Source organism: Poecilia latipinna, unplaced genomic scaffold (assembly GCF_001443285.1).
Source record: "Poecilia latipinna isolate Pla-1442-1.1 unplaced genomic scaffold, P_latipinna-1.0 Scaffold1, whole genome shotgun sequence".
Taxonomy (NCBI): Eukaryota; Metazoa; Chordata; class Actinopteri; order Cyprinodontiformes; family Poeciliidae; genus Poecilia; species Poecilia latipinna.
Genome location: NW_015112617.1, coordinates 1208594 through 1233913, shown reverse-complemented (window position 1 = coordinate 1233913; position 25320 = coordinate 1208594). Strand labels below are relative to the sequence as shown.

The 25320-nt window shown below is 40.2% G+C and overlaps 1 protein-coding gene across 6 annotated transcripts in view; it reads left to right on the top strand.

The window, feature by feature from the left end:
• The window catches only part of igsf9ba (immunoglobulin superfamily, member 9Ba), an 84400-nt gene that overhangs the window by 55212 nt on the left and 3868 nt on the right, over positions 1–25320 (top strand). The window contains exons 7-21 of one of the 6 annotated variants that reach the window (XM_015038025.1): positions 3409–3554; positions 5725–5867; positions 6628–6768; positions 6891–7010; positions 7154–7304; positions 9088–9211; positions 9552–9727; positions 13212–13438; positions 13534–13618; positions 13718–13882; positions 14571–14616; positions 15320–15406; positions 17008–18627; positions 21971–22016; positions 25035–25121. In XM_015038025.1, the coding sequence (XP_014893511.1) occupies positions 3409–3554; positions 5725–5867; positions 6628–6768; positions 6891–7010; positions 7154–7304; positions 9088–9211; positions 9552–9727; positions 13212–13438; positions 13534–13618; positions 13718–13882; positions 14571–14616; positions 15320–15406; positions 17008–18627; positions 21971–22016 (3277 nt within the window). In that variant the 3' untranslated portion in view covers positions 25035–25121. Of the gene's footprint in view, positions 1–3408; positions 3555–5724; positions 5868–6627; positions 6769–6890; positions 7011–7153; positions 7305–9087; positions 9212–9551; positions 9728–13211; positions 13439–13533; positions 13619–13717; positions 13883–14570; positions 14617–15319; positions 15407–17007; positions 18628–21970; positions 22017–22822; positions 23605–25034; positions 25166–25320 lie in introns of those variants that run through there. The other 5 variants (XM_015038102.1, XM_015037779.1, XM_015037712.1 and 2 more) reach the window with 5 other exon arrangements.

The window sequence follows — 25320 nt, the reverse complement described above, 5'->3', positions numbered from 1 at the left end:
ATACCAGACAGCTAAACATTGTAAGGGAGAAACTTTTATAACCTGAGATAAAAGTGGTCATGTGTGTTTAAAGCTGAGGTTGTCACTGAGATTCAAGGATTTGCCCAAAATCTTCTCATGTAAAGGATTGTTGTTCAATATGCACCGAGTGTGTTGGCGGGGTTTTCAAGCATTGAGTTATCGGCTCAGCTCAGGAATCTGCAGAAGTTGCAGCACTGCTATGCTTTAACTTAGCTAACTTAAAAGAGAAAGTTTCAGTCATTTGCCAGTAAGCTGTTTTTTCCTTACTTAAACGTTCAAAGATGCAAAATGTATTTCCCTGTTTTTATGTTGAGAGGCAGAATTAAAGCTAATCATTAAAATTACCTAAGAGCTTTGGCCAAACTATTACAAGCTGATAACTTTGTTGCTTAATTAGCAAAAAGAAATCTCAGTGCATTTAAATCCGACTTAATGGAGCCCACACCCTTCACTGGACGCAGAGGGATGCCCGTCTCTTCCCAATTTTGAAGTTAGCCAAGATTTCTTCCCTGCTTACCTCAGCTGCTGTAGCTCCCCCTTAACTTATAAAAACTTTTTAATAAATGAAACACAACTGAGCCACGTCTTACGGCCAGCTATTACTCCCTCCCCCGTGTTTAACTTCACATTTTCTTTCTGTCATCATGACCAAGATGCGGAATGGTTTACAGATTCAATATATCCCGGTCTTAAGAGGCAGATGATGCTGGTCGAAAACACAGGCAGGTCAAGGCATTACTTGTTTTAAGTTTTTAAACATAAATATGATATGGTCAAGTTTTGCATTGTTTTGAGATTTATAGTTTTTTTTTTTCACTGTCAAAATAATCAACAGATTAATCGATTACTAATATAATTGTTAGTTGCAGCCGTTTCACAAAGTCATGTCATCGACTTAAAGGAATGACTCCCAGTTTGTTAGCTTTGTTAGCATCTAGCCTGAACTGCCCTACAGTGTTAACTTTGAGAGAGCATGACAATGTCTTCCTTTTCAGTAGCTTGTTATATCCTCGTTTAAAACTCGCTTAATCTAAAAGTGCCAGCCAACTGCAAAAACATAAAAATACATAAAACATTCACCTTCATATTTAAGTCTACTGAATAATGACATATCTATCAACTTCTGAATTTAAAGTAGTAATCATTATTTTGGTATTTGGCAAACAGGAAATGGTTAGTCTGGTTTAATGTCAGAAAGTGAGGAAAAAAAGGTTTTGTCTGTTTATAGCGTAACTATAACTATTTGCTTTCAACTCTTTTTGTAAGTTCCTTACAAACCTGAACTCATCAACACAAGTAATAACTTTCTAATAAAAAACAGAACAAGCAAAAATAAACAAATATCTGATATCTATACACATATAAGTTATGTATAATAGGTGACAGACATCATGGAGCATGGGCGCAGGTGTCAGAGAGCAATTAATGGTGTGAAGCTGTTCGTATGATTTACAGTTGTTGCTTGTAATTATTTATAGACCAGTCGGTAAACCAACGTTTGACCTGATTATGAACCTTACATGAACATAACATTGGGAGTGTTCAGATTGATCGCTAGCTTTTCTTCTAAATATGACATGGTGCTTATTGGACTTGCGACTTATTGGCGCATTTATGTGATTTCATACTGTTACTTAAGCACTGCAACATGGAAACCACACTGTTATTTTTAATGTTTTCTAAACATGCATGTTGTTCGCTGCACTAAGGATGTCATGTTTCAGGTGGTTTGTCCCCGATTCTGATCAGTCAGAGTTGTCTGGTTCGGAGTCTGACCCCGACACTACAATGAGGTTAAGAACATTTTGATAACTTTTTACCAAAGGTTATCAAAAAAAAAGTAGAAATTACATAGATTACATAGATTCACACACAATTGCGCTCAAGCATATATTTGCAATGATTTTTATTTATTTATTTTTTTTTATGGGTTTGGCTTAAAACAAATAACATAAAATTCAGTTTAATGAAAATGTTTTTAAAAAAAATTACATAAGCCCAAAAGAGATTTTGTGTCAAATATGTCAACCTTACCAAAATAATTTCCTTTTCCTAAATGCCAGAATGAAAGAGAATTTATTTTATTACCTTCTGTAAATTCAGAAGTTGACATCCTCTATGATCAATGTGCTTTTAAACAACCTGGGAAAGCCCAGGTGAGGTCTGATAGGCAAATTCATATCATTTAAGTTAAATGGAGACACACACGTGGAGATATTTTAAGGCAGCACCTCAAAGACGCTGCTTCGTTGTGTGGCGTCATGGAAGAATCCACAATGTTGAATGAATGTGTTTTGACTGAAGTTTTGCTGAAGGAGGGACTGGTGCACTTACACAAAATAGATGATGCAATGAGGAAATAGCATTATCTGGAAATATTGAAGCTAGCCAGAATGTTGATGTTTGGATGCAAATGATCCCTTCAGATTAACAATAGCTGCGTCTACATTGACTTTAAAACTGCATAAATTGGAATTCCGAAAATAAATGTGCTTAATGGAAAAGTGGAAATTTTGAAAAAAAAAAAATCTTACATTTTTCCATAAATCGTTTTTGAGTTGATCTTTTTTTTTTTTTTATTGGAGGTGTCGTGTATTTCAACAGAAGCACTTTTTAAAAAAAATTAATACAATCATAAATAAGCAAAACTATCACAAATATTTCTAAAAATAATTGTAAAAAAAATCACAAAAAGGATCGCGAAATCCTGGAGGGACTGAAAAGATGTTAAACAATAATACTTAATTTGATATTTTAACAGGAAATGCATTTAAGCTTAAAATCTCCCACAATAAATTTCATTCATTTATTTAAAGCATATGGCTAATTTTAAAAATCCCAGCTAACCCAGAGCAGGAAAGGTTTCATCTAATTTAATAAAAGAAAATGAGACAAAAGGGATGCATTTTTTAATATAACATATGTAAAATCTGGTTTTTATCTGTATTTTTTGTTCAATTTTCAGTTAATAATTAAAGTTAAACTCGAGTCACAAAGTAGCCAAAGAAAGCTTTTTGCAATTTACTTTAGTGGGGTTTGGTTTAAGTAAAACTTTAAGTTAGAGCTGCAGCCAGTTTCAATGTGCGGAGAGCTCTTATTTTTTTTTCTTGAAAAAAAGGACAGGATATATCTGCCACACGAATAGCGTCTTTAGGAGCAAAACACCATCGAGCAGGAAATTGTAAAGGCGGTTCCATGTGGCAGATTTATTTGAATCTCTGGCTTTGTACACTCTGTTCTCCACGTATCGCCTCGCTTCTGGCTGCTGTTCGACTCTCTGCTGCTCTCTTATGGCTCTTTGACGCAGCGTAGCACTCGGCCGGGGCTGGGGAGGGGGGTGGAAACCTATGCATGCCGTGTTTCAGAACATGTGTCGTCCTCTCGCAGTGACCTGAAGCTCCGAGTCCGCATCCTCATCGACGGCACCCTCATCATATTCCGGGTCAAGCCGGAGGATGCCGGGAAGTACACCTGCATTCCGAGCAACAGCCTTGGGATCTCGCCGTCGGCTTCAGCGTACCTCACTGTTCAGTGTGAGTGTTACTGTGGCAACCAGTTGGAGGAGGAGGAGGAGGGGGGGAGGGGCAGAGCGAGCTGTATGTGGAGATGGGAGCAGCAGCAGCAGCAGCAGCAGCATCGGCAGTATGGAGGTTGTAGTTTTTTGGCTGCTCCATGACTGAAACGAGGAGAATCCTTGTGAATTTGAAGGTCAGGAGTCAAATGGAGGCAGTGGAATCGTTTTCATGCTCCTAATGGAATTACTCCTCACTCCTTCTTTTGTGCCCTAAGCAGGACGGGCTCGTTGTCAGACGCCTTTTTTTTTGTCCCCCCCCCCGCCTCTCCTTATGCATTTTTTTTTACTCAAGTCCCAGGGTGTGAAACCATGAAAATCCTCTCCGTAAGCTGCGGCTGATGAGAAAATAACGCCACGTCTATATAAAAGATACCCAACCTTTAGGCTTTATGTTGCCGTTGAGCTAATTTACTCCCAAGTTGCTGCTGGTAATTGATTATTGTGTTACAGCATAAGAGGAGGGAGCCTAGAACCACCAGCCTAACATGGAGCCAACATAAAGGCAGAGACAGAGAGAGAGAGAGGAAAAAAAGAGTAGTGGAGGCTAAACGAGCTTTGTACAAAGATGATTGCTCGAGAATCCTCCTTTGTTTTCCTTTTCAGCAGAGAACTGGACTCAAAAGACAAATTCAGGCATGTGTTGTAGAAATATTCATAAATTGTAACCGCTTTCTGACTGGAAAATCAAAACAAATATGTTTTTTTTGTGCACACGTGTTTTTTTTTGCACATTTTATGGCCTTGTCGGGGATATTCAGGGACAACTCCCAACACTTCTGCTTGCTGCCACCTAATCTTCACTTCAGCTAATTCCCCTTTCAGAGCTCCTTTCATGTCTCCCCCCAGCATGCCCCGACATTTATTTTTATTTTTTATGGGTATAATGTCACCCGTTTTGGAAATGTAGCATAAAGTCAAGAATTAAAGTTACTAAAACAAATCAAAAAATGAATTTGTATCACCAAAATACATTTTTTTTTATATGTTGCCAAACAAAAGACATAAAAAATTGCCAATGCTGACAGATGTATCGCATGTTGTAATCTTCTATAGAATAATTAACCTGAAAACCTGAGATGTCAAAATGACGTTGCTGCTCAGAACAAAATAAAGGGGACATATCTTCAATTTTCTAATCTTTCCTCCATATTTGTGTTTCGGCTTGCCGTTTTTGACAGATAAATCCATTCCCATGACTGAAATGAATTTATTTCATCTGAGAAATAAGTCAATAAGAGTTGAAGGAAAAAGAGCAAGTTCAAAGCAGAACACAACTTAAAATTTATGAATTGATTTTGAAACGAGAAAAATAGGACACCTAACACACCGGCACTCTACGGAGTGATTTAAAATCCCTTTGTAAGCCCAGGCTGCATGCAGTTCACAATGTTGGCAACGTCTGCTTCTGACAAAAGCTTGTCACGGCATATGTCTTCCAACATCTGTCACCTTAAAAAACCTGAGTCATATCAATGAGCCAATCGCTGATTCTGCAAGTTTCACTTTTATCCACATAACCAGTGTTTGTTTAGCTGCACAGTAACAATGTGGACATTGAAACGCATGTTGCCGGATTGGGAAATGCATTTTTATGGACTGCACTACGTGTGTGGTGGATGGAGGGAAGCTAAGCTAGTGATAACAAATCAGACTTCAGCCACAGTTAAACTCTCTCTTCCTTATTTGGCTCAGAAAGATCAGAGTAACTACGGTGTCCTCAGATTTTCTTTCTTTCATCTGAATCACAAATCAAATTCAACTTATGAAGGTAGAACAAAGTGTTTCCAAAACAGAGAATGCTTTCTTTTTTTTTTACATCAACAAAATTTCTCCAAGTTTCCTGCACAGAAGATCTTTGTTCTGCTCGCTCTGTACTTCTTGTATAAAAAAAACTTTTTTTAACACAATGTCTTATTTCAATACTTCAAAAACTGTTTTTGTTTTTAAATCAAGAAAAAAGTCCAGTAATTTCCAGTTTCCAGATACTAATGATAGATGCATTGTCGTCATCCCTTCACCATCATTTCTTCTTGCTTTAGCGATTTACGGTTTTAGTTTGTGCTTCATGAATGCGTTTTACACTTAGAGTTCTCCTAAGAAGTGTAACTAAGGCCGTTGTTCGTGTTCAGACCCCGCTCGAGTGATCAACATGCCCCCAGTCATCTACGTCCCACGGAAACTGCCAGGAATCATCCGCTGCCCTGTGGACGCCAACCCACCTGTGACATCAGTGAAGTGGGAGAAAGATGGCTACCCACTCAGGGTGGAAAAGGTCGGTCACCTCTGTCACAACTCATGACTGAGCTGTGACGCTTCAGCCTGATGTTACAGCTAAAATAAAGAATAGCTTCCAGTCCAAAAAGGACTTTATCCGCTTTATTTTAGCAGGAAGTTTTTTTGTTTGTTTTATTTGCTATCACCATAAATACTCATTGAGCTTGTGCTATAATATTTATTCATGTAACAATGTTTCTTTTCCAAAAGTGAAGTCAGTGTCAAAAACGGATATACGTATATATATATATATGATATACATTTAGCCTTTCTCTTATCCAGCAGTAAGTCTGACTCCAACAGATGTGCAAAATACATTTTGTCTTAAAATGCCTCTTTAACAATTTTTGCCTGCTCTGACTTTATTAGGATCATCTTCCACTCCGAAAAGTGCTGTTGTTAGTACAACATGTTAGCTCCTAGATAGTAACTCATAGAAATGGTCGTGGTTTTAAGTTTCTGACTGAGTGATCCCGGGTCAGCTCGGCTGAAAATCGAGCAAATTGAGAAACATCTTCCCACTTCCACACAACTCTTTCTGTGTTGCCTAATATGTCGGCGTTGAAGGTTGGTGTGTATTTTAGAAACACCACATCCTCTTTTATTAGGTCTAAAAATCTATTTTAATCTTGAGGATCTTGTTTTGTTTTGTTTTGTTTGTTTTTGCGCAGTTCAGAAACATTTAGATGGGCCCCTGAGAGTTCAGGAGCACCCAGTGAAAGCTAGGCTTTCAGACGCCCCCCTCCCTTGTCTTGTAGTACCCCGGCTGGAGCCTGATGCCAGATGGAAGTATCCGGGTGGCAGAGGCCACAGAAGACTCCCTGGGCACCTACACCTGTGTGCCTTACAACGCCCTAGGTACCATGGGCATGTCCCCCCCTGCCACTTTGGTGCTAAAGGTAGACATCTACTCAGATTTTTCATGTCTTCTCTTCTTTTTCTGCATTTTCTGATCTCTCGTCTGTATATTGTGTGTGTGTGTGTGTGTGTGTGTGTGTGTGTTTTTGTTTTTTTTACCAAGGATCCCCCTTACTTTAACGTGAGACCTGGGGGGGAGTACCGTCAGGAGGCTGGGAGAGAGCTAGTAATCCCTTGTGCTGCTTCTGGAGACCCTGATATACCAACTATCACCTGGAGAAAGGTGCTGCAGAACAACGCACATCCCCTACGTAGCATCTACTGGAAGCAAATCCGTTCTTACTTGTTTTTAATCTTCACCCAAAATGTTTTATTCGCACACCTTCCCGTCTGCTTGACTTGTTGTGATTTTCCTGTCAATCAAAGGTGGGGAAGCCAAGCAGAAGTAAACACAACATCCTACCCAGTGGCAGCTTACAGTTTCTGTCTCTCAGCAAGGAGGACCATGGAGAGTGGGAGTGTGTAGCCACCAATGTGGTCACAAGCATCACTGCCAGCACACGTATTCTAGTCATCGGTACTGATAAGTCCTCACGAATGCTCACAAATATCTTTGCAGCGACTTTGAGTTTACAGCGCTCCTGCTTTGTTGTGCGATTTAAGCCATTTGCAAGAGTTTAAACAGAGTGTAACGCCGCATTATGTAGTAATGTAATAAAATCGGGTTTTAGGATGTAATAAAGCATTATTAAAAGCACATTCTGTAATAATTGATGCAAAATGAGGTAAAATCCACGAATGCATTTTGAATCGTTTTGCTTTGAACGACATGTAGGTTCATACTGAAGGTCCTGGCTGTGAGTCTGGAAAGGTAACGAAATGCTCCAAAGTTTGGCTTTTATTGACCAAAGTTTAAATCTGGTAAAGTATCGTATCTACAACATGACTGTTGTAGATGCACATCGGATCCACTATGTATAATGAGTAGGAAGAAGACAAACATTTTACGATAGTTTATTTTATAGCAATAGTAGTATTCTAGAGCTAGCTCCTTATTTTGTAACAATCAACACTAAATGTAAGGTTGTTGCATAATGTGGATGAAAAAGTATTGCAAAATACTTGAAGGATTTTGTTACATTTTCCGTGAATGTCACATATTGCGGTCTCAATGATGTTTTATTACATTTTGAAGTTTGATTTTTTATTACATAATTCTGCGTTACAGAGAGCCTCATACTTTTATTTCTCTGTGCGAATCAGTATGGAGTCTCTCTTATGGAGAGAGCATCACATAAAGCTTTATACAACTAATTTAAAGTCTGAGTCTTTACAGACTTCCTGCAGCCTGTCGTTGATTACTAAACCAGAACTGTCTTTAACCGTTCATTTTTCCCTCTTATTGTAGCCTTACATTGTGCTTTCACAAACAAGACTTCAACATTACAATGTTTTTTTATGTTATCTTAAAGTAGCGTCAATGATCACCTAGCTAGCTCCCAGGCTAACAGGAAACAGTGGCCAAGTATGACATGAGTATTTACTAAGCTGTATAATGCCTCTTAAATTGTCGTGCGTCTTGGATACATTTATATGATAGATTGATATTACCGTAGTCAGTGAGGAGAAATTTAGTATATTTTAACTGCTAGCTTAACTTTTAACTGCTACCTGAACTGCTAGCTTAGTGACCTAACCATAATGTGTCACATTATTACCTCAGCTAGCAAGTGAGCAAAGCTGACTATCTTAGCTCACTAAGTGAAGCTGCTCGGTAGGTTTTGACCAAAAGTTAAAAACTTTTAGATTTCAAAATCAATAAATCACAAAACGTTTTGTTTATCATGCAATTTTTCTTTCTACTCCAAATGTCAAGAGTGTAGTTTTCTGCGTGGTAAAGAGGTGAGCGGGTCAGTAAGCACGCTGTTTGTTTGCCTGGCGGCTCCCCGTGCACCTATTATCCAGTGGCACAGCTGGCAGCATGCCTGAATGTGGCCAGCCGTCAGCTGACACGGGGTCAAAGGGCGGCGCTGACAGCTGTGCTCCTCAGACCACATTCAGGTCTCGCCTTAATCTCAGTGAGAAGTAACTGGCTTTGGGCCACACAGCACAGCTGTTATGTGGGTGGGATGAACTTGACCTGTGGCTGGTAGCAATCTCAGACCACATCACATCATCCAATCTGTTCCTGTAATTAAAAAAACAAAAAAAAAACAACAACAACTGAAGCATTTATATTGACACTATCTCCATAAAAACCCAGGGTATCATATTTACGTTGTACATGTTCTTAAAGTGCAATATTTTAAAAGGTTCTCACTTTGCTCTGTTTTTGCGGGGGGAAAAAAAACCCCACTCAGGTACCAGCCCACATGCTCCAGGCAATATCCATGTGTTGCCCTCTACGACCTCTGCTAATGTGTCCTGGGAACCAGGCTATGACGGCGGCTTCGAGCAGACGTTCTCTGTGTGGTACGGTCCAGTGTAAGTGCTCTTACTTTTACTTCTAGTTTTACTTCTAATCGATGTTTGCAACGGAAAACTAAACATGTTGGAAGGTTAGCAGCTATCTGGCAGAACGTAGATGCCTTTCTGCACCGACAGTGATTATAAAGAAGAGCTAACACTCAACTGTTCTGAGGAAACATCTCCCTGAATGTTTACACACATGGGTATTGAGTTTGGTTCACTGGCAGTGAACTGTGCGTGTGAAGTGATCTTCAGAACAACTTGGGATTGACGGTTGTGTTTTCTGAATAACACAAACTTAAATACCACACTAACTGTGTTTATGGTACTTTTATGACTGTGTTTCTGTTCTCAGGTCTAAGAGAACAGACTTTGGTCCTCATGACTGGCACTCGATGCCAGTTTCTGGTGCTCAGACCTGGTTGGTGGTGCCAGGGTTGGAGCCTGGGACGGAGTACCAGTTCAGTGTGCTGGCTCAAAACAAACTGGGCACAGGCCCATTCAGCGAAGTGGTGACAGTCACCACCGCAGGTAGGCTCTCCTAAATTAAGGTCGTTTGAATGCTAAGCCTAAAGCGGACGTCGTCAGTGACATTTTTAGAGTGTAACTGAACTCAGCAGCGTGCCCACTACCTCTCTGGAGGATTCACGGAAAGAAAAACAAAGTTATGTAGTGTTTATAGTTTGAAAGCACAATTATCTATATGTAATTTGCAATTTGAATCTCAAGAATGTAAGTCTGTTTCAATATTTTCAGTGGCTTATAATGAGCCGAGTAAGGGTGGGCTTACTTTATGTTACTGTGTTTGCAGTAACACAGGAAAACCTGAAGGAAATATTTGGAGGCTGCAGTTTAACCATAATAGGTTTCTTTTACTTTTCCTTTTAAAAATGTGACAAACATAAAAGCAATTATGCAAAAGTGGCAGAATTTTCATTGCTGGGATGAAAATAGCTGCAGCTCACGATTATAGTTATTGAGTACTCTATTGATTATTTTAACAATTAATCGAGTTATGGAAGGAAAAAATAATTGACACACTGTGCAGCTGTTTTATTTAACCACTTGAACTTATTTTATGCAATATTTGAGATACGCTAAATTGCAAACAGACAGTTCAGTTCCTTTTTGGTTAAGAAAATAAAAACTGTGTTCCCTAAAAGACAATAACATAGCATTGCTTTAGTGCACACTTGATCATTTTTCAGCAAAAGATGCATCTGCAGCTAAGATAATAATTCTATCATCAACATGTGAAAAGCTCGTCCTTTTCTGCTTGACTTGTGTAAAGTTCTTTACACAGTTCAGCTAAAGCAGAGAAACTACTTGCCTGATTTTAATGTGTTGGCTTTCAAAAGCAGCTCTGGCTTGTCAAAGCATGAACTCCTAAAGGGCTCCGAAGGCGTGCTACGATCTTAAGTCCTATGCAACAAGAGGTGTGGTCACCGTGAACAGGATTTGTTTTATTACCTGGTCCCACAGATTATGTTCAGAAATGAGACATAGTGGATTTCAAAGCCAAATTACATCACACTGCCTGACAAGAATTGTGTCGTTGCAGGGTGCAGGGCATCCTGCCGAATAAAATACAGCTTGAAATTGTGCAACCTTTGTAGGCGTCTGCAGAAGAGCTTAGAGAGAGGCCGAAGTATTGTTGTTGTAAATGCTGATTTTTTTATGAGCACTGTGTTCACAGGGATGTGTTGCACTGACTCATGTCTGACATGTCTAGCTTTCTGTTTACCTTACTTCTTTTGAACAATTTCGTGTACACCTTTTTTCACATTTTTCTCAGATTCTGAAAACAAACTCCAATATATTTAATTATTACCTTGTGCCACAGACCAACACAAAGTAGCTCACAGTTGTGAAGCGGAGGCTAAATGATAAAACATTATTATGATTTGTGTTGAGATGTCTTTGCTCTGATGGCCCTAAATGAAATCGAGTGTAACCAACTGTCTTTATTCATCCACTTAGTAAAAATAAGTGGATTTGCCTTTAATCTGAGTATAAATCCAAATGTTTTGAGAAGGCTTCATAAGTTTGTTACAGAACATTAGTGAACAAACAACATCAGGAAGACCTACGAACACAGCAGGCAGTTGCAGTGGTTTTGTTTAACCAATCAATGTAGCAGTGTAAACCTAGCTAGAAATGGCTGGACACCGTTTTTTGTTGTTTTTTTTTTTTGCCCAAAAATGTTTTTAGAAAAATTGAAAGAAAAAAAAAAAGTTTTTTTTTTTTTCCAGGTGAAGCTGACAATTGCTGATTGCCATGAGCTGTGAACTAGATGTTACTGGGTACAAACAATTTAACTCCTCACAGCAGGAACGGAACAGGCGTAACTAATTACATTAAAAATGTCAGTGTCCCATTTACGCGTACGGAAACACCAAACGACCGAGCCGTAAATAATCTCATTAGTTCCACCTGTTTGACAAGTCAACACGTAGGAGAAAGGAAAACTCTTCAGGAACAGCAGCGTGTTGGTGAAGTCGGCTGAAAATTACAGTGATTAAAAAATAAATAAATCAGGTCAATCACTGAATTACCTGTATGCCTTTTTGTGCTGCCTGTTTTAGTCTCTATTAAATGCATCCAGATGTACAGCTTGTGAATTGATCTCAAAAGGAAGAAAATAAAAGAAAAAAATTTGGGCATCATTTTGTAAGAAAAAAAAACAAACAAACTACTATGAACAATACTTATACTGAATACTGAACTCAAAGAAACACATGTAAATTAATGTCAACACTAGAAAATCACGTGTTGCAGAAGACTTGAAAAGCAGTACAAGATCAGGAGCTTTTTCATCAGCTGTTGCCTCGACACTGACAGAAATGCTCTGTTTCATTCAAATGTACATTTAGTTGCATGTTGCTTGCTACGAACGCTTGTCTTCAATTAACGATTGCTTAATGAGGCTTGCAAAGCACTGACCCAATTCTCACACTCGGATGACGTCCTCTTGATGGCTGACAATGAATGTTCACTGGAGTGAATTACCCAATAACCTGGATTTTTATGTTATTTCTAGAACTTTATATTAATGTTTTTATATATTATATCACAGGCAGTTGTTATAATACTTCATATATATAACAGCTACGACAAACTGTTGTATGAAGAGTACAGCTATTGAGCTCAATGCAATGCCATTAGGTTTGCTCTTCGCATACTGATTTAGCATCAAGTTAGTAACGCATAATAGTTATTTGAACATCACAAGAAGACGCCATGTTGGTTGTTAGGAAAAAAACACAGAACCCTGGAACATAACAATAACCCAAAACATAGAACATGTATATTTCTGGGGTGGGGGTGTTGAGTTCATTTAAATCGCTTTCTTTTCCAGGAATGAAAGAACTGAAGGTTAGTAGTATTTCTTTATAAAGGTGCTCGAGTTCTTTTCCATCTAATCCCTAACAGCTGAATTTCTGTCTTAGAATAAACTGGTTTTTCTAAACCACTTTGTGTAAATCAGATGCAGAAATGATTTTTTTTTTCCTGGAGAAACTTTATTTGGTGAGAATGCACCTTTTCAGACATTATGAGTGGAGGTGTGTCGTTTTCAGTTTTCCATCTCTGTATTTGATTACAGCTTTAATCTGCTGAGTTTTGTACAATTCCAATTCACTTCTACGTCTATTGAAATTTAGGAACAAGTTTCTGTTCTTCTAATTTTCTTTTTAAATGCCTTACAGATGACAAAAGACAAACTTTAATTCTTTTTCTCTCAATAAACACTTAAACTCAAAAGGTAGATTGTTTACAACATGAATTACGCCCTTAGATATGCTGCGTCCGTGAGGGCAAAAGACTTCTGATTGCCGTATACCAGTAAATCTGAAACTGCCTTTGTCCATTCGCCTTCCAGGCAATCGGTGTTCATTAGTTTGGAGTCTTTTATTAAATATTAAGGGTGTGATATTGACCTTAGTTGCTCTTAACTTGTTTTTAAGTTCAACGTGTCACGGTTTTTCCTTTTCTGAACTGGAATTGCGGCCCACAGGCTCTCCTCTGGGTACCGCTGAACCTCTGGTGCTTCTTACTCCACCACGGTGCCTCACAGCCAATCGCACGCAGCACGGTGTCCTCCTCACATGGCTCCCCCCAGCCAACCACTCGTCCCCCATCGACCGATATATCATGGAGTTCCGCCTTGGGGAGAGGTGGGAAGTTCTTGATGACCTGATTCCATCCACCGAGACTGAGCTGGTAGCGAGAGACCTCGTTCAGGTGAGTTAGACGATAACGACAGCGCTACGTTTGTCTGTTCCTGCCACCCAGATGAGACATACACAAATGTATCTTTGTTTTCATTGCTCCAACAGGAGTCCTGGTACGAGTTCCGAGTGATGGCGGTCATGGACGACCTGATCAGCGAGAGCAGCAACGTAGTCGGAGTGTCTAGCACAGGTCAGGGGTCTTTACAGAGCGGTGCTTTGCCAGTCGTTGTCAATCGGTTTTTGACCTTTCTGCGCTTCTGACGTCTTTCTGTCTCCTTGGCGGACTCAGCAGACCCCTTCCCTGCTGCAGAGTTGCCTGAAGAGGGGCTGGCACGGCCTGTGGTGGCAGGCGTCGTGGCGACCATCTGTTTTCTGGCAGCAGCGGTGCTGTTCAGCACTCTAGCGGCCTGCTTTGTCAATAAACAACACCGTCGAAAACTCAAGCGTAAACCAGGTTGGCCTCTCTTTACTAAGTCAACATTCTTCCAAATTCTTAAAGAGAGAGAGAATAAGAAGAACCCATCAGATCGTCAGTTCCCAAAACCACACACTAAATAAACTCGTAAAAGCACACGAGGAGTCACTGAGAACCCACCGGACTGCGCACAGGGTAAAAAACTTGTGGCATCCAAATGACCGCGTCTCTTAAGAACATGGAAGGGTTAATAATTTCTGGATATTTCTAACTAGAGTTTAACCGGTTGAATTTCTCAAGTGTAAGGAAATAAAGTATTCTTTATCTGACCTCTTGGTGGATTATAAAGCTGATTTTTGAGTTTTAATTTTGAACATTACTACAGTTTAGGGTGGCATATCAGCCAAATACAGCTCTGGAAAAAATTAAGAGCCCACTGCACTGAACCATATTGAAAACCTCATGGTTGTTCCACCAAATATTGAAGAGTAAAATGAGAAAAACTGATCATTTTAAGTGGTCTCTGAATTTTTTCCAGAGCTGTACATTTGAGTAAGTTCCAGGGAACTGCTGATTATTTAAATAAACTTTTTAGCTGTTTGAATGCGTAAGTTACCCACTTATCTTTATTTTCTTTATTTTCAGCGTAGAATGGCACTTTCCCTTTCTGTCCAAGTAATTTGTCCTGCCAAGCCGATGTTGTACTTAAACCCGTTTGTCCTCACAGATCCTCCCTTGTCAGTGACGCACTTCAGGAAAAGCATTGAGTCGCCGTAAGTAAAGACATCTCGAGCCCCCCGCCCCCCGCACCTCCTGCATTGCCGAGGTGGCAACAACTGTTTGTCTTCTCTTACACCCAGTTGTCTCACCATGCATGCACAAGACATACAGCTGAAAGTCACTTCAATATCGATTCTGATTACGACACGGTGTAAATTGAGCATGAGGCCCATGATGATGTAAAGGTTTCTTTTAATGGTGCGGAACAACATTTGCAGAGTCGACCCCCAACAGAATCATGGGCAAATTAAGTGGAAGCAGCAAAGTTAGCATTTTAAAAACACGTTGCTGTATGTGTTTTGACTTCTACCTCATCTGTGTCGTTTAACCTCGAACCGCTGTCTGCTTTTTTGTTTCTTTTTTTTTTTGTGCATGATTGTTGTGTTTAATGGTCTCGTTTCTTGTACAATATCGGCTTCATGTGTGTATTTGTCAGTTTGTAAATCTTGTGTACATGTTTGACTGCATTTCAATCTCAAAACAAGGTCCTTTCTGAAAAAGAATCTGTTTTCCAAAGTGTTTACTACCTTTTACATAGACCCAAAAAAAAAGAAGAGAAATGATCGGTTTCACTTCCCTTTCCTTATATTTTCTTATGAAAAGATGAAGGCAGGTTTGGCAGTTTGCACCTAGTCCTTCTTTCAAATAGCACAGTTAGAAATGAACCAGGCCCATGTTGTTTGTCTCCCATCGCAGGCCTCCTCTCACCCCCTTGCCAGGGGTAGAGCCCTGCTGGGACGAGCCAGCCAGGAGCAGTTTCTTGCCCCCACCGGCCAGCCCCCTGTGAGTGCCTGCCTGCACAAAAATGCAGAGTGTGCTGCCCTGCACTGGCTTGGCTGCATGGTTACAGCATTGCATAGAAACGTATCATTTGACGGTGATTTCTTTTAGTTGTAGTGGAGCATTTTTACCAGCATATTTGCATGTACAGCCCCTTACATCATGCAGGGAGGGAATTGCATTAGCCATGTTGCACGAACAATACAGAACTGTGGGTATGGACTCATAATTTTTAAATAGCAGAGGCCAAAATTTCTGTCCTTATCAGAATTTCAGAGTCGAGATGGAGCTCAGACCCTGAATGCTCAGTTTTAAAAAATGAAATGAACCACGTCAAAACCATTTCATTGACTACTTTGGTAGTTTTTTTTTTTCTCCCATTGTTGTCTTTTTAAAAGGTTCAGTGCTTCACAAGCAATATGTTACCACAAGCAATATGTTACCCAAGGTTTTCTGTAAAACTCTTCAAAATCTTTGCACAATGTTTTAGGTGTCAAAGCATTGCCAAATCTTATGCCCAACTAAAAGAAAGCCACCTCTGGTGTATATGTGTTAAAGTAAATATAACTTTTATTGCAATATAATAACCTTACTCTGAAAAACTTAAGTATTTAATCCAATACAGCAAATCACTGGGGTAAAAAAGTCTTCATTTTTTACACAAGTTTTGGTGCCACCTTTATCTACACCTATAGCTCCTATAAAGTAGTTATAACTGAACTATTGAGTTAATTGTCGTCTTTGTTGGCAAAGACAACAATTAACTCAATAGGTGTGATGAGAGCCATCATAAATGCACACTTCCTGTATGTTTCCAACCCTACCAATTTAATCTTTTTATACTTCAAAGGTCCTGGGAACCTTGTTACGTTACGTGGCATTATGAACTATTTGAAACAGTATAATAAATACAGTATAAATAAAAATCTAGTTGCCTCTTCTAGAAAAGGTTAGAAAAGGTTAAATGAACACAAAATCAGCCTTCTTCTGCAGCAGGTTTGTACAAGCTATTAAAAAAGCAGTCCCAATAAGTGTGGCACCGGTTTAGTAAGAATGTATTCCTTAATTTTCTTATCAAAAATAGATATTCAAAGGTTGTAATTTTCTCTTTTTTTTCCTGTGTAACATTAGGCAACTTGAATCTAAAAGGAGAATAAATCTCACATCTTTAACAGGAAGGCAAATTAGTGTTAAGGACACAGGTATCGGTGAGCTTGTGCAATAAATGTGTACACCGTGTCTAATGTGGGCAATAAAGGCGTGGTCAGACATCATTCGCTTCTGTCTCGTCTCCAAGAAGATGTTGATCCAATGGATCTGTGGTACGGCTGCCATGGTTGCATTATTGTTTCTCCTCTCATCCCACCATAGTGGCCCTATCAGGACGCTGCCACCACCATAAACTGGTCATTATTGTAATGTAGTTCATTATGGCTGCCTTGATCGAGCGCTTCAGCTTTGTTTTGTCTCATCCCTTTCAGAAAGCGCAATGATGCGAACTAATTTGCAGCATCAGATGTCCCTTTCAACCCCAGTCTCCTCTGAGCTTTAGCAACGTGTTTAATAAAGCCAACACCTTCAGTCTGCATCTCTCATTCTTTCAGGTTATCGTCGGGGAAGATAAGTCCAGAGAGCTCCCCTCCGTCCCGGCCCCGCTCTCTATCGTCCGAGGGTTCCCACGGCCCGGGCCTGTATGTCAGGAAGCTTCCCAGCCCTCAGAGAGACAAGGACAAAGAGCTCTCCTTCTACAAGAAAACCAAGCGTGCCATAGCCAGCAAGAAATACAGTGTGTCCAAACATGAGGCAGAGGTCACCACGCCTATAGAACTGATAAGCCGAGGCCCTGACGGCCGCTTTGTCATGGAAACCAGCCCGCCTCATCGCCGAATCCAGGGCTTCCCCTTTGCGGAGGAGTCCGACATGTACCCAGAGTTCCGGCAGTCAGATGAGGAGAATGATTTTGACCCCGGGCCTTTGCCACCTATCATGCCCACGCTGAGGCCCCAGCTGTCCCCAACGTCCTCCAGCCTGGAGTCAACGCAACCCCCCACCTACAGCCCCCGCCTGCACAGGCCCATGGAAGGTATGAGCTTTGCAGAGGGCAGTGCACCTTATGCCTCAGGGCAGGCCCCAGCCTCCCGCTACAGGGGCTTTCCCCAGGGCCCTTTCTATGGGTATCTAGGCAGCCGTGCTGAATCAGGGATTCCACCACCATTCTACATGCCTGACATCAGCCCGCGTAGCTCCGCTCTGTCCTCACCCCCGGGCACGGCTGAGGGGCCCTTCGGTTACCCCTCCATCCCGGAGGAGAGTGAAGGATTGGAACACCATCAGTACACTGCCTCCGGCCATTCTCTGTCGCACACTCACAGCCCTCCTCCCCGCTCACCTGAGAGCTGGCAGGCTCATGAGTTACCCTTCCTGGGCCTAGAGGGCCCACGGTTCATATACCCACCTCACCATCCCTTACATCACCCCCAGGACCTCCCCGACCCACCCCCATACCCTCCTCATACTCTCCCCCCCAGCCGCCTGCACCTTCCATCCCTGAAGGATCCGACGAGCCCCGGACTTCTGCAGCTGGAGGTCCCTGTGGGTCCACCAGGCAGAGACAGGCCCCCAGGGCCTCCAGTTAGGCGTTTAGCTATGCAACAGGCCCAGAGTCTCGGCCAGCTCAGACACACGGCCCACGGTGTGGGTGTACCAGTGTTGCCTTACCCTGACCCGGCAGCCCGCGCAGGGAGCCCAAGCACAGCCCCCAGTAGTAGCCCTCAGTCCTGGCTCAGCCCAAGGGCGGGGCGCCGGGCAGACCCCAGCCTACCCCCGCTAGTGCTCCAACCCTCCCGTCTGTCTCCGCTCTCCCAGAGCCCTCTTAGCACCCAGCCAGGTTCTCCAGATATCCTAGTGAGGCCCCCCCCGCGCCCTAGTATCCTCCGCACCTCTCGGTCTCTGGAGATGCCCGAGATCACCTTGCAGCCCTCGGCCACCGTTAGCTTCTCGCGGAGGTCCTCCTTGACCGCCTCGCCCACTCAGAGCCAGGGCACCAAGCAGCCCAGCCCCGGTTACCCCATGTCCTATGCCTCCACCGCAGCCAGTTACCCCTCCCAGTCCCCCTCCCCCCCTCCAGAGGGCAGGGATGTTTTTGGGCAGAGGCCATCCCAGAGACGGACAGAGGAGGAGATGTTACCCTCAGAGCCCTCCCAGCTCCAGATCTCAGCCTCAGGGTAGGTGATCCATTCCTGTAGAGAATAGTTCCATGTTGATTTTTTTTTTAAAAAAAGGGAGACTTTTCTCCTCGTCTGTTCGCCTTTTTTAATTTTTTTCCAAATATCCTTTGCATTTATCCACACTTTTGCCTTGTGGTGTTTCCATTTAGCAATAATAAAGATGCATATTTACTTTAATATGCAGAAGGCATGTAATTGCATTTAGCACACACTGACAGTTTATAAAAACAACAAGTTGGAAACTTTCATGTGTGAAAACCCAGTTTGACTTGTGGGTAATACGTTTTTCCTCATTATTGCTAATCCACATGAAACTTTAATTAGTGGTTAAAATGTTTTGTTTTTTTTTAAGTTTGGTGAAACACTAAACTACTGATTTACTCAAAAAATGAAATATTTATAATTAAGGATATGACAGATCAATAGCTTCCATAATTAGTCACAGTACGGATTTTAAAAACACAAATTAGGTACTTTAATGTCTTTTTACTAATGACTACTATTTATTCATTTCTAGTCCTAAAAACAGTTTTTATCAATTGTTAAATAATACTCAAACTATTCTGATTTGAGGTATTTTTTTCTTCCTTCTGCAGAAAAATTGTCTTTATTTTAATGAAATGTTCTCAACAGACTTCGGCATATGGAGCAAAGACTGAGTTAATATTTTTTTTAATTGGTATTACTTTTAGACTTTTCAATCTTTAACAAGTCCAGAAGTTGTTGATTTTTTAAATGCCTTTATAGAAAATCATCTTTATACAGCCAATTAGTCTCCAGTAGTTTTTATTTTTTCTATTTTTTCTTAATTTTTGAAGAAAAAGTCATGAAGAGTATTTTTATACACTTCATGAAAATGCATAGTAAATCTATTTTAATACACACATTATATAGATTAATTATACAGACCATAATGTATTTCAGACCTATACTTCTGCAGTTTAGTATGAATATTGAACTCAAGCACCTTTACCACCAAATGAAATGAAAATAAATAATCCTTTTATTAGAGAAGATCACCACCAGGCCACAATCTAGTCCCTTTTCTTCTTAACTCAGATCAGATATTGTTTCATGTTCATAAGTGGCTCAACACCGATAATGCAACAGTATCAGTCCAGGTTCTGGTGGCTCTTTCAGTGCTGATCCCTCTACTGGAGTCCATTTCTTCCCAAACCCTTGAAGCTTGTGGCTTACAGATTGTGCACCCTTTTCTACCACACTTTTTCCTTCCACTCAACTTGTCCAACTTGAATACAGCACACTGTTAATAGCTGCTTCTTTAGCAATTACCTTTTGGAAAAAAAAAAAAAAAAAAAAAGATAAATAAACAAATAAAAATTACCTTTCGTACCTCATCATCTTTGTGGATGGTGGGTGTCGGTAACTGCAGTATTTTTCCGTTATTGTGTGAGCAAGAATGGAAACATTTCTGTAAAAAGAAAATGGTCTTTTAATTCCCCTTGTGCAATATTCCAATTTTAGGAGAAAATAAAAATTGGTTTTGATTATCTGTAATCCTTCACCATTAAAACGTGCAAGTAAAACATCAGTTTCACTTCTGACATTGAAATGCAGCTAGGCAGCCAGTGCACAGCGTGAAAAATTAAGCACTTTGTGCAAAATCCTAACTGGCTTCTATCTCACTTATTGGACCTAGCAACAAGATTTTGCTAGCTTTATACCTTGTCCTGATTGTAGCAGCAGTATTCTTCTCCTAAAGAAGCATCTGGATGATCAAATTGTTTTTTTCTGTTTTGTGTTTTTTCTAGAATGATTATTTTACAGCTCTCATGTGAGCATTCAAATGGGCTGAAGCAGAAAACCTGAGTTCAAATAATAACCTGCTATCATCAAGTGGAGTTTTGGGTTTTGTTGAGCCAAGTTACACTGAGATAGCAAACCTTAGTTGACCTTGCTTTGTCAATAATCATTGGTCAAGCAGTTAGGTATTTATATTTAAGAGCTGAAAAGATAAACTGAGTTCTTTTCCTGCAGAAGGAAGACTAAAAGCCATAATTATTTAAGTCAAAATAATTAATTTCATGCACAAAGAAGTCAACTTCAAGAATTGTAGAAATCCATTTACAAAGTTTGTATTCGTAAGTTCCACTAATATTATTATGAGTCAAGACAACACGTTTGAGCGTGCAGTTGTTTAACAGAAGCACTACAACACATTTTTCCCCTCATGCATACATTTAGATAGTTTAGCCCCCCTATAAGTGCCTTGCAAAGAAAAAAAAAGTCATTTGGAGATTTTTCACATTTTACAGCCATAAACAACAATGGGATTTTGAGTCAGAGATTGGGAGAAAGAAGAACACACACATTTGTGAAGTAAGAAGATAATAATGCATGATTTTCAACATTTTCCACCTTGTGCCGACCAGCATCCCCACAGCACAATGCTGCCACCACATTGTTCCACCATATGTTCAGTCATTTCTGTTTTCTGACTATTTTGAATGGAGAGAAGAAACTTAATATTTTATGTCATCTGATTATAGCACCTTATTCCATTTCTTTTTTTTTTTTTAGACAACAGCAGCTTTCTTCTTGCCTCTGTATCTTAACGGTCAGATTTTTGTAGCGGCCAATCAATAGATTTTCCCCACCTGAGCTGTGGATCTCTGCAGCTCCTCCAGAGTTAACACAGGCATCTTGGCTGCTTCTTCACTCTTAATGCTTCACTTTCTTAGATATTTGTTTTAATCTTTTTTATCTATTTATTTTCATCCATTGTAAATGCTTTTTTTTCAGTCCTTTGTAGCCCGTTGTGATCTCAAAACATAAAGGGCATAATAAATAAAATCTGTTGTAATTATGATTTGGGCGGGTCAATACATTTGCAGTTTGCCATGCCTATTCCTTTGTTAGACAATGTGTAAGAATCTGTGAAACACGGTAGTGGCAGCATCATGCTGTGTGGAATATGTGGTCGCCATAGCCACGAATCATTCTCCTTCCACGTTACAATTTGCGCTTTGTGTTGATCAAATGAAATGCAAATAACATCCATTAAAGTTTGTGACAAAATGTGAAACACTAATGCAAAATCTGTAAGGCAAGACTTAGATTACAGAAAAAAAAAAAAAAAAGAAAACAGAATTTTTATGTTTCGGGTTCTTTTCTGTGAACACACCTTGAGCCCCCCTTACACGCACCTCACCGACTTAGACGCTCCGCGCCCAGAGCGGAGCTAAAGCAGCGGGGGGGGAAGGGGGGGCAGACTCACCGCTCCCTCACTATCAATGGCCGCCGAGGGAGGGTAGCTTGTAGGGCTGCTGCTTTTGTAGAGGGTAAGGGTCTTACCTGATTTGTTTTTGATTGATCTCAGCTATCTGGGCAGCGTTGTTGTGACCCGGTCCCCTACGCCGCAATAGGTAAGGGTCGGACCCATGTCTGAGCGGGGAGGGGTCAGCAGGGGGAGGGCTCTAATCACTCTCTCCTTTAAAGGGGAATCGCTTTGGGTTGTGCCTCTGTGCTGGATTCAAGTGAAGAACAACTAATGGTAAAAACGCTGACTCTGCAGGACACATTTGGTCTGTCGGCCTGCCGCGGCGCAGACTGACTTAGCTGAGCTCGAAGAGTCGCCGCGAACCGAACAAAAGCATTTGGTCTCTTATGGTTCTGACGCATAAATCAATCCCTGCAGTGAAACAAAAAAGGGAGAAAACAAACAAACAAAAGGCTTGAATCAATAGAGGATGCACTTGAAAGACAGACTGGAGAAATTCCCCTTTAAAGTTTTGTTCCATGTGCAAAATGCCATGCATGCATTCTCTAAACTTCTCTTTTTCGACCAAACAAAATAACAACGATTCTCCAACTAAATTCTCTGTTACATCTGTTGTCCTCAGTGCTTTCGTTCTCTCTGTCATGTGACTCGCTCTTTAACGGCCATTTCCTCTTCCTGCCATCTCCTCCCGTCAGCATGGTGAAAGCCTCTGTACGCAGTGTTCATGTTTATGAAAGTGTGCTGTATTAGTGTTTTTATTTTATTTTATTTATTTATTTTAATGGAAATGTACTACATTGTTTTTAACACACCGTGGGCCTCCGCAAACAGTCGATCTGATTATGAAAATTACCTTTTTTTTTTCGTGTACGGGACTGTTTTGTCAGATTTGTCTCCTCTCCCCTTCCTCCTCCCCTCTCTGCTAATGCCTCTCAATCTTTCTCTCCACAGTGGCAAATGATGGACAGCGTCTCTAAAGCTTTGTGTTCCTTTTCCCTTTGTGACTCAGTACATGTTTGTTTTTTGGCAAAAAAAAAAAAAAAAAAAAGCTTGGCATAATCGCAGCATTATGTCAAGTTTTTGAAAATCGTTTGTATCCAGACATGTAAAAATAAAAAATTGTGAGGTTATGTAGCTTTATATGTGTGTGTTTTAATGACATATAGCTGTACAGAGAAAGTGAAGATACTTGAAATTGGTATGATTCTTTTCTGTGCTTATTGAAATGATTATTCTTCATTCAACTTGGCATGTATCCCTCATGAAATGAAAATAGTTCCCTTTAATTTTGTTTTCAATTGCTATCAGGAAACACACAAAAAAATGACCTACTTGAAAGGGTTGGCAGTCTTGTCTGAATGCGTCAAAGTGTAAAGTTTCTTGTTAATAATTTGTGAGCTACTTTATTATTGAAGTGATTCAGGTTTATTATTTGCTATGTGACTCTCACTCAGTTACTCATTTGCAAAACTGGAACAAAATCTTCCACTAAGTACGAAGTAACTTTCATATTTCTACTTGTCTGGGCTAGAGGGACTTTTGCGAAATTGTACCCAACTATATATTCACGCATCGCCAGTTTCTCCCTTTCTCGCTCCTTTATAATATTTTGTGAAAAATATTTCCTTGTTCCTTCACTTCCCTGTGAACTTCAGTGGCAATATTGTACTTGATCCGTAGGGTTCATGTTGTAGCTAAAACAGTTCAATTCTTCAAGGTGTTTTTTTTTTTATTTTTTATAAAAATTAGGAGTGTGTTTACAGGAACTTGAGAGCTTTCTTGAAGAATTTCACTAGTGAGGTCAGACACTGATGTTGGACGTGGGACGCCATAGAAATCCAATGTGTGAAACTTCCTATTTGCTTTTCCTAAACCAATCTCCAGGTCACGTGAAGTTCAGAAGTCTTCAGCTATGTATTTGACCCCATTGACCCCACTTTGTTATTTTTACATGGCCTGACCTGATCACAGCTGTTTCCAGTTTGCCATGGTAACACCAACAGCTGACCACAAGATATTTAGTAGGGAGGAAATTTCACAGCTAGACTTATTTTATTTATTTTTTCATTCTTTCACAAAGGTTTGTAGATACAAATTTGGCCATTAAAAATAGGTAAGTTGTTGTGCATCAGTTAATCTTTCTTTTTAAAGTGTCGCAGTACATTGACGAGATAAATGGTCACAAAATCTGATGAAATTCATTATGATTTTCTGGAAAACCTTGCAATGCACAAGCTCTGGGTCAGTTTTCCTTTTCACTTCAATTCAGTTTAGATGACAAAAAAAAAAAGAACCGATACATCAGACAGATTTTTAAACTCCTTATGCTAAACAAAATAATACCCATTTTGAAGCATTTGACATAATATTTAAAGAATCTTTGCTCACTGGGCTGGAAAAGTCTTAAATTCCTTGCATGCTAATGTTCAGAAGAGCCCCGCCATGACGACCATCTGCACATGCGTAAAAGCCTGCCAACCCTCCAACCTGCAGTGTGTCAAATGTTGTGGTTTTGGAAAATTGAAAGAGAAATTGTAATGGTTTTAATTCCAAAAAATTATTTTCATTTTATGAGTTTATACAGCAAGAAAAAAAAAAAATCAATGTTACCCATATTTCTGAAGCAGTCACTACTTAAAGACCCAAAATAACTTAAATGCTATAATCTTTACTCAATTGTTGCTAAAATAATATTAAAACAAAAGACTTAAAAAATGATTCCTATGATTCCTATTTATGATTCCTAAAATTGAAGAAAAAATAATAATTTAGGACAAGTACGAGTCCAAACATGCGACCTGAACTCAGGTTGGATCTTTAACGTCGTGGCTGCTTGAGAGCAACAGCAGTTTCACCATCTCCACCTCCTGTCAACAGTCCTTTCTCACTTTATCTCCTCCATTTTTTCCCTCTCTCCTGTCTAACTGTTATCATCCATCAAAGCAGATAGAGACTGGAAATTCATCATCTTAGTGAAACAGCTCTCAATAGATGCTCAAGCGCTCATCAAAATCATGCGATAGCTACTGGAAATAGCAATGAAAGAAATGTTTTGTCTCGTTTGTTTGTTGTTTTTGGGGTTTTTTCAATGAGATGTGATTGAGCAGACCGCTGGATTAATCCGGAGCAATGCATGCTGTGCTGCCCCTTCTCGTCTTCTCAGGGAACCTCTAGGTGCGTCTAGTGATACTGCCGGGTCTGAGAGCTTACCAGCACTGCTACACCACTGTATAACTAAAGCCAAGGGAGTGGCTGCCAATAATAACAACAACGCAACATCTGTGAGGAGAACAGGTTCGTCTGAGGAGTTCCTTCACATTTTTAAAGTTAGACTTTTTTGGGGGGTGGAGGGGGGTTTGTGCCAATTCAGTGCAATTTGTATTCATTATCAACTAGATTTACATCATTATTACAGAAGTGTGTAAAATAGCATTTAGTTTAGAGAGTGA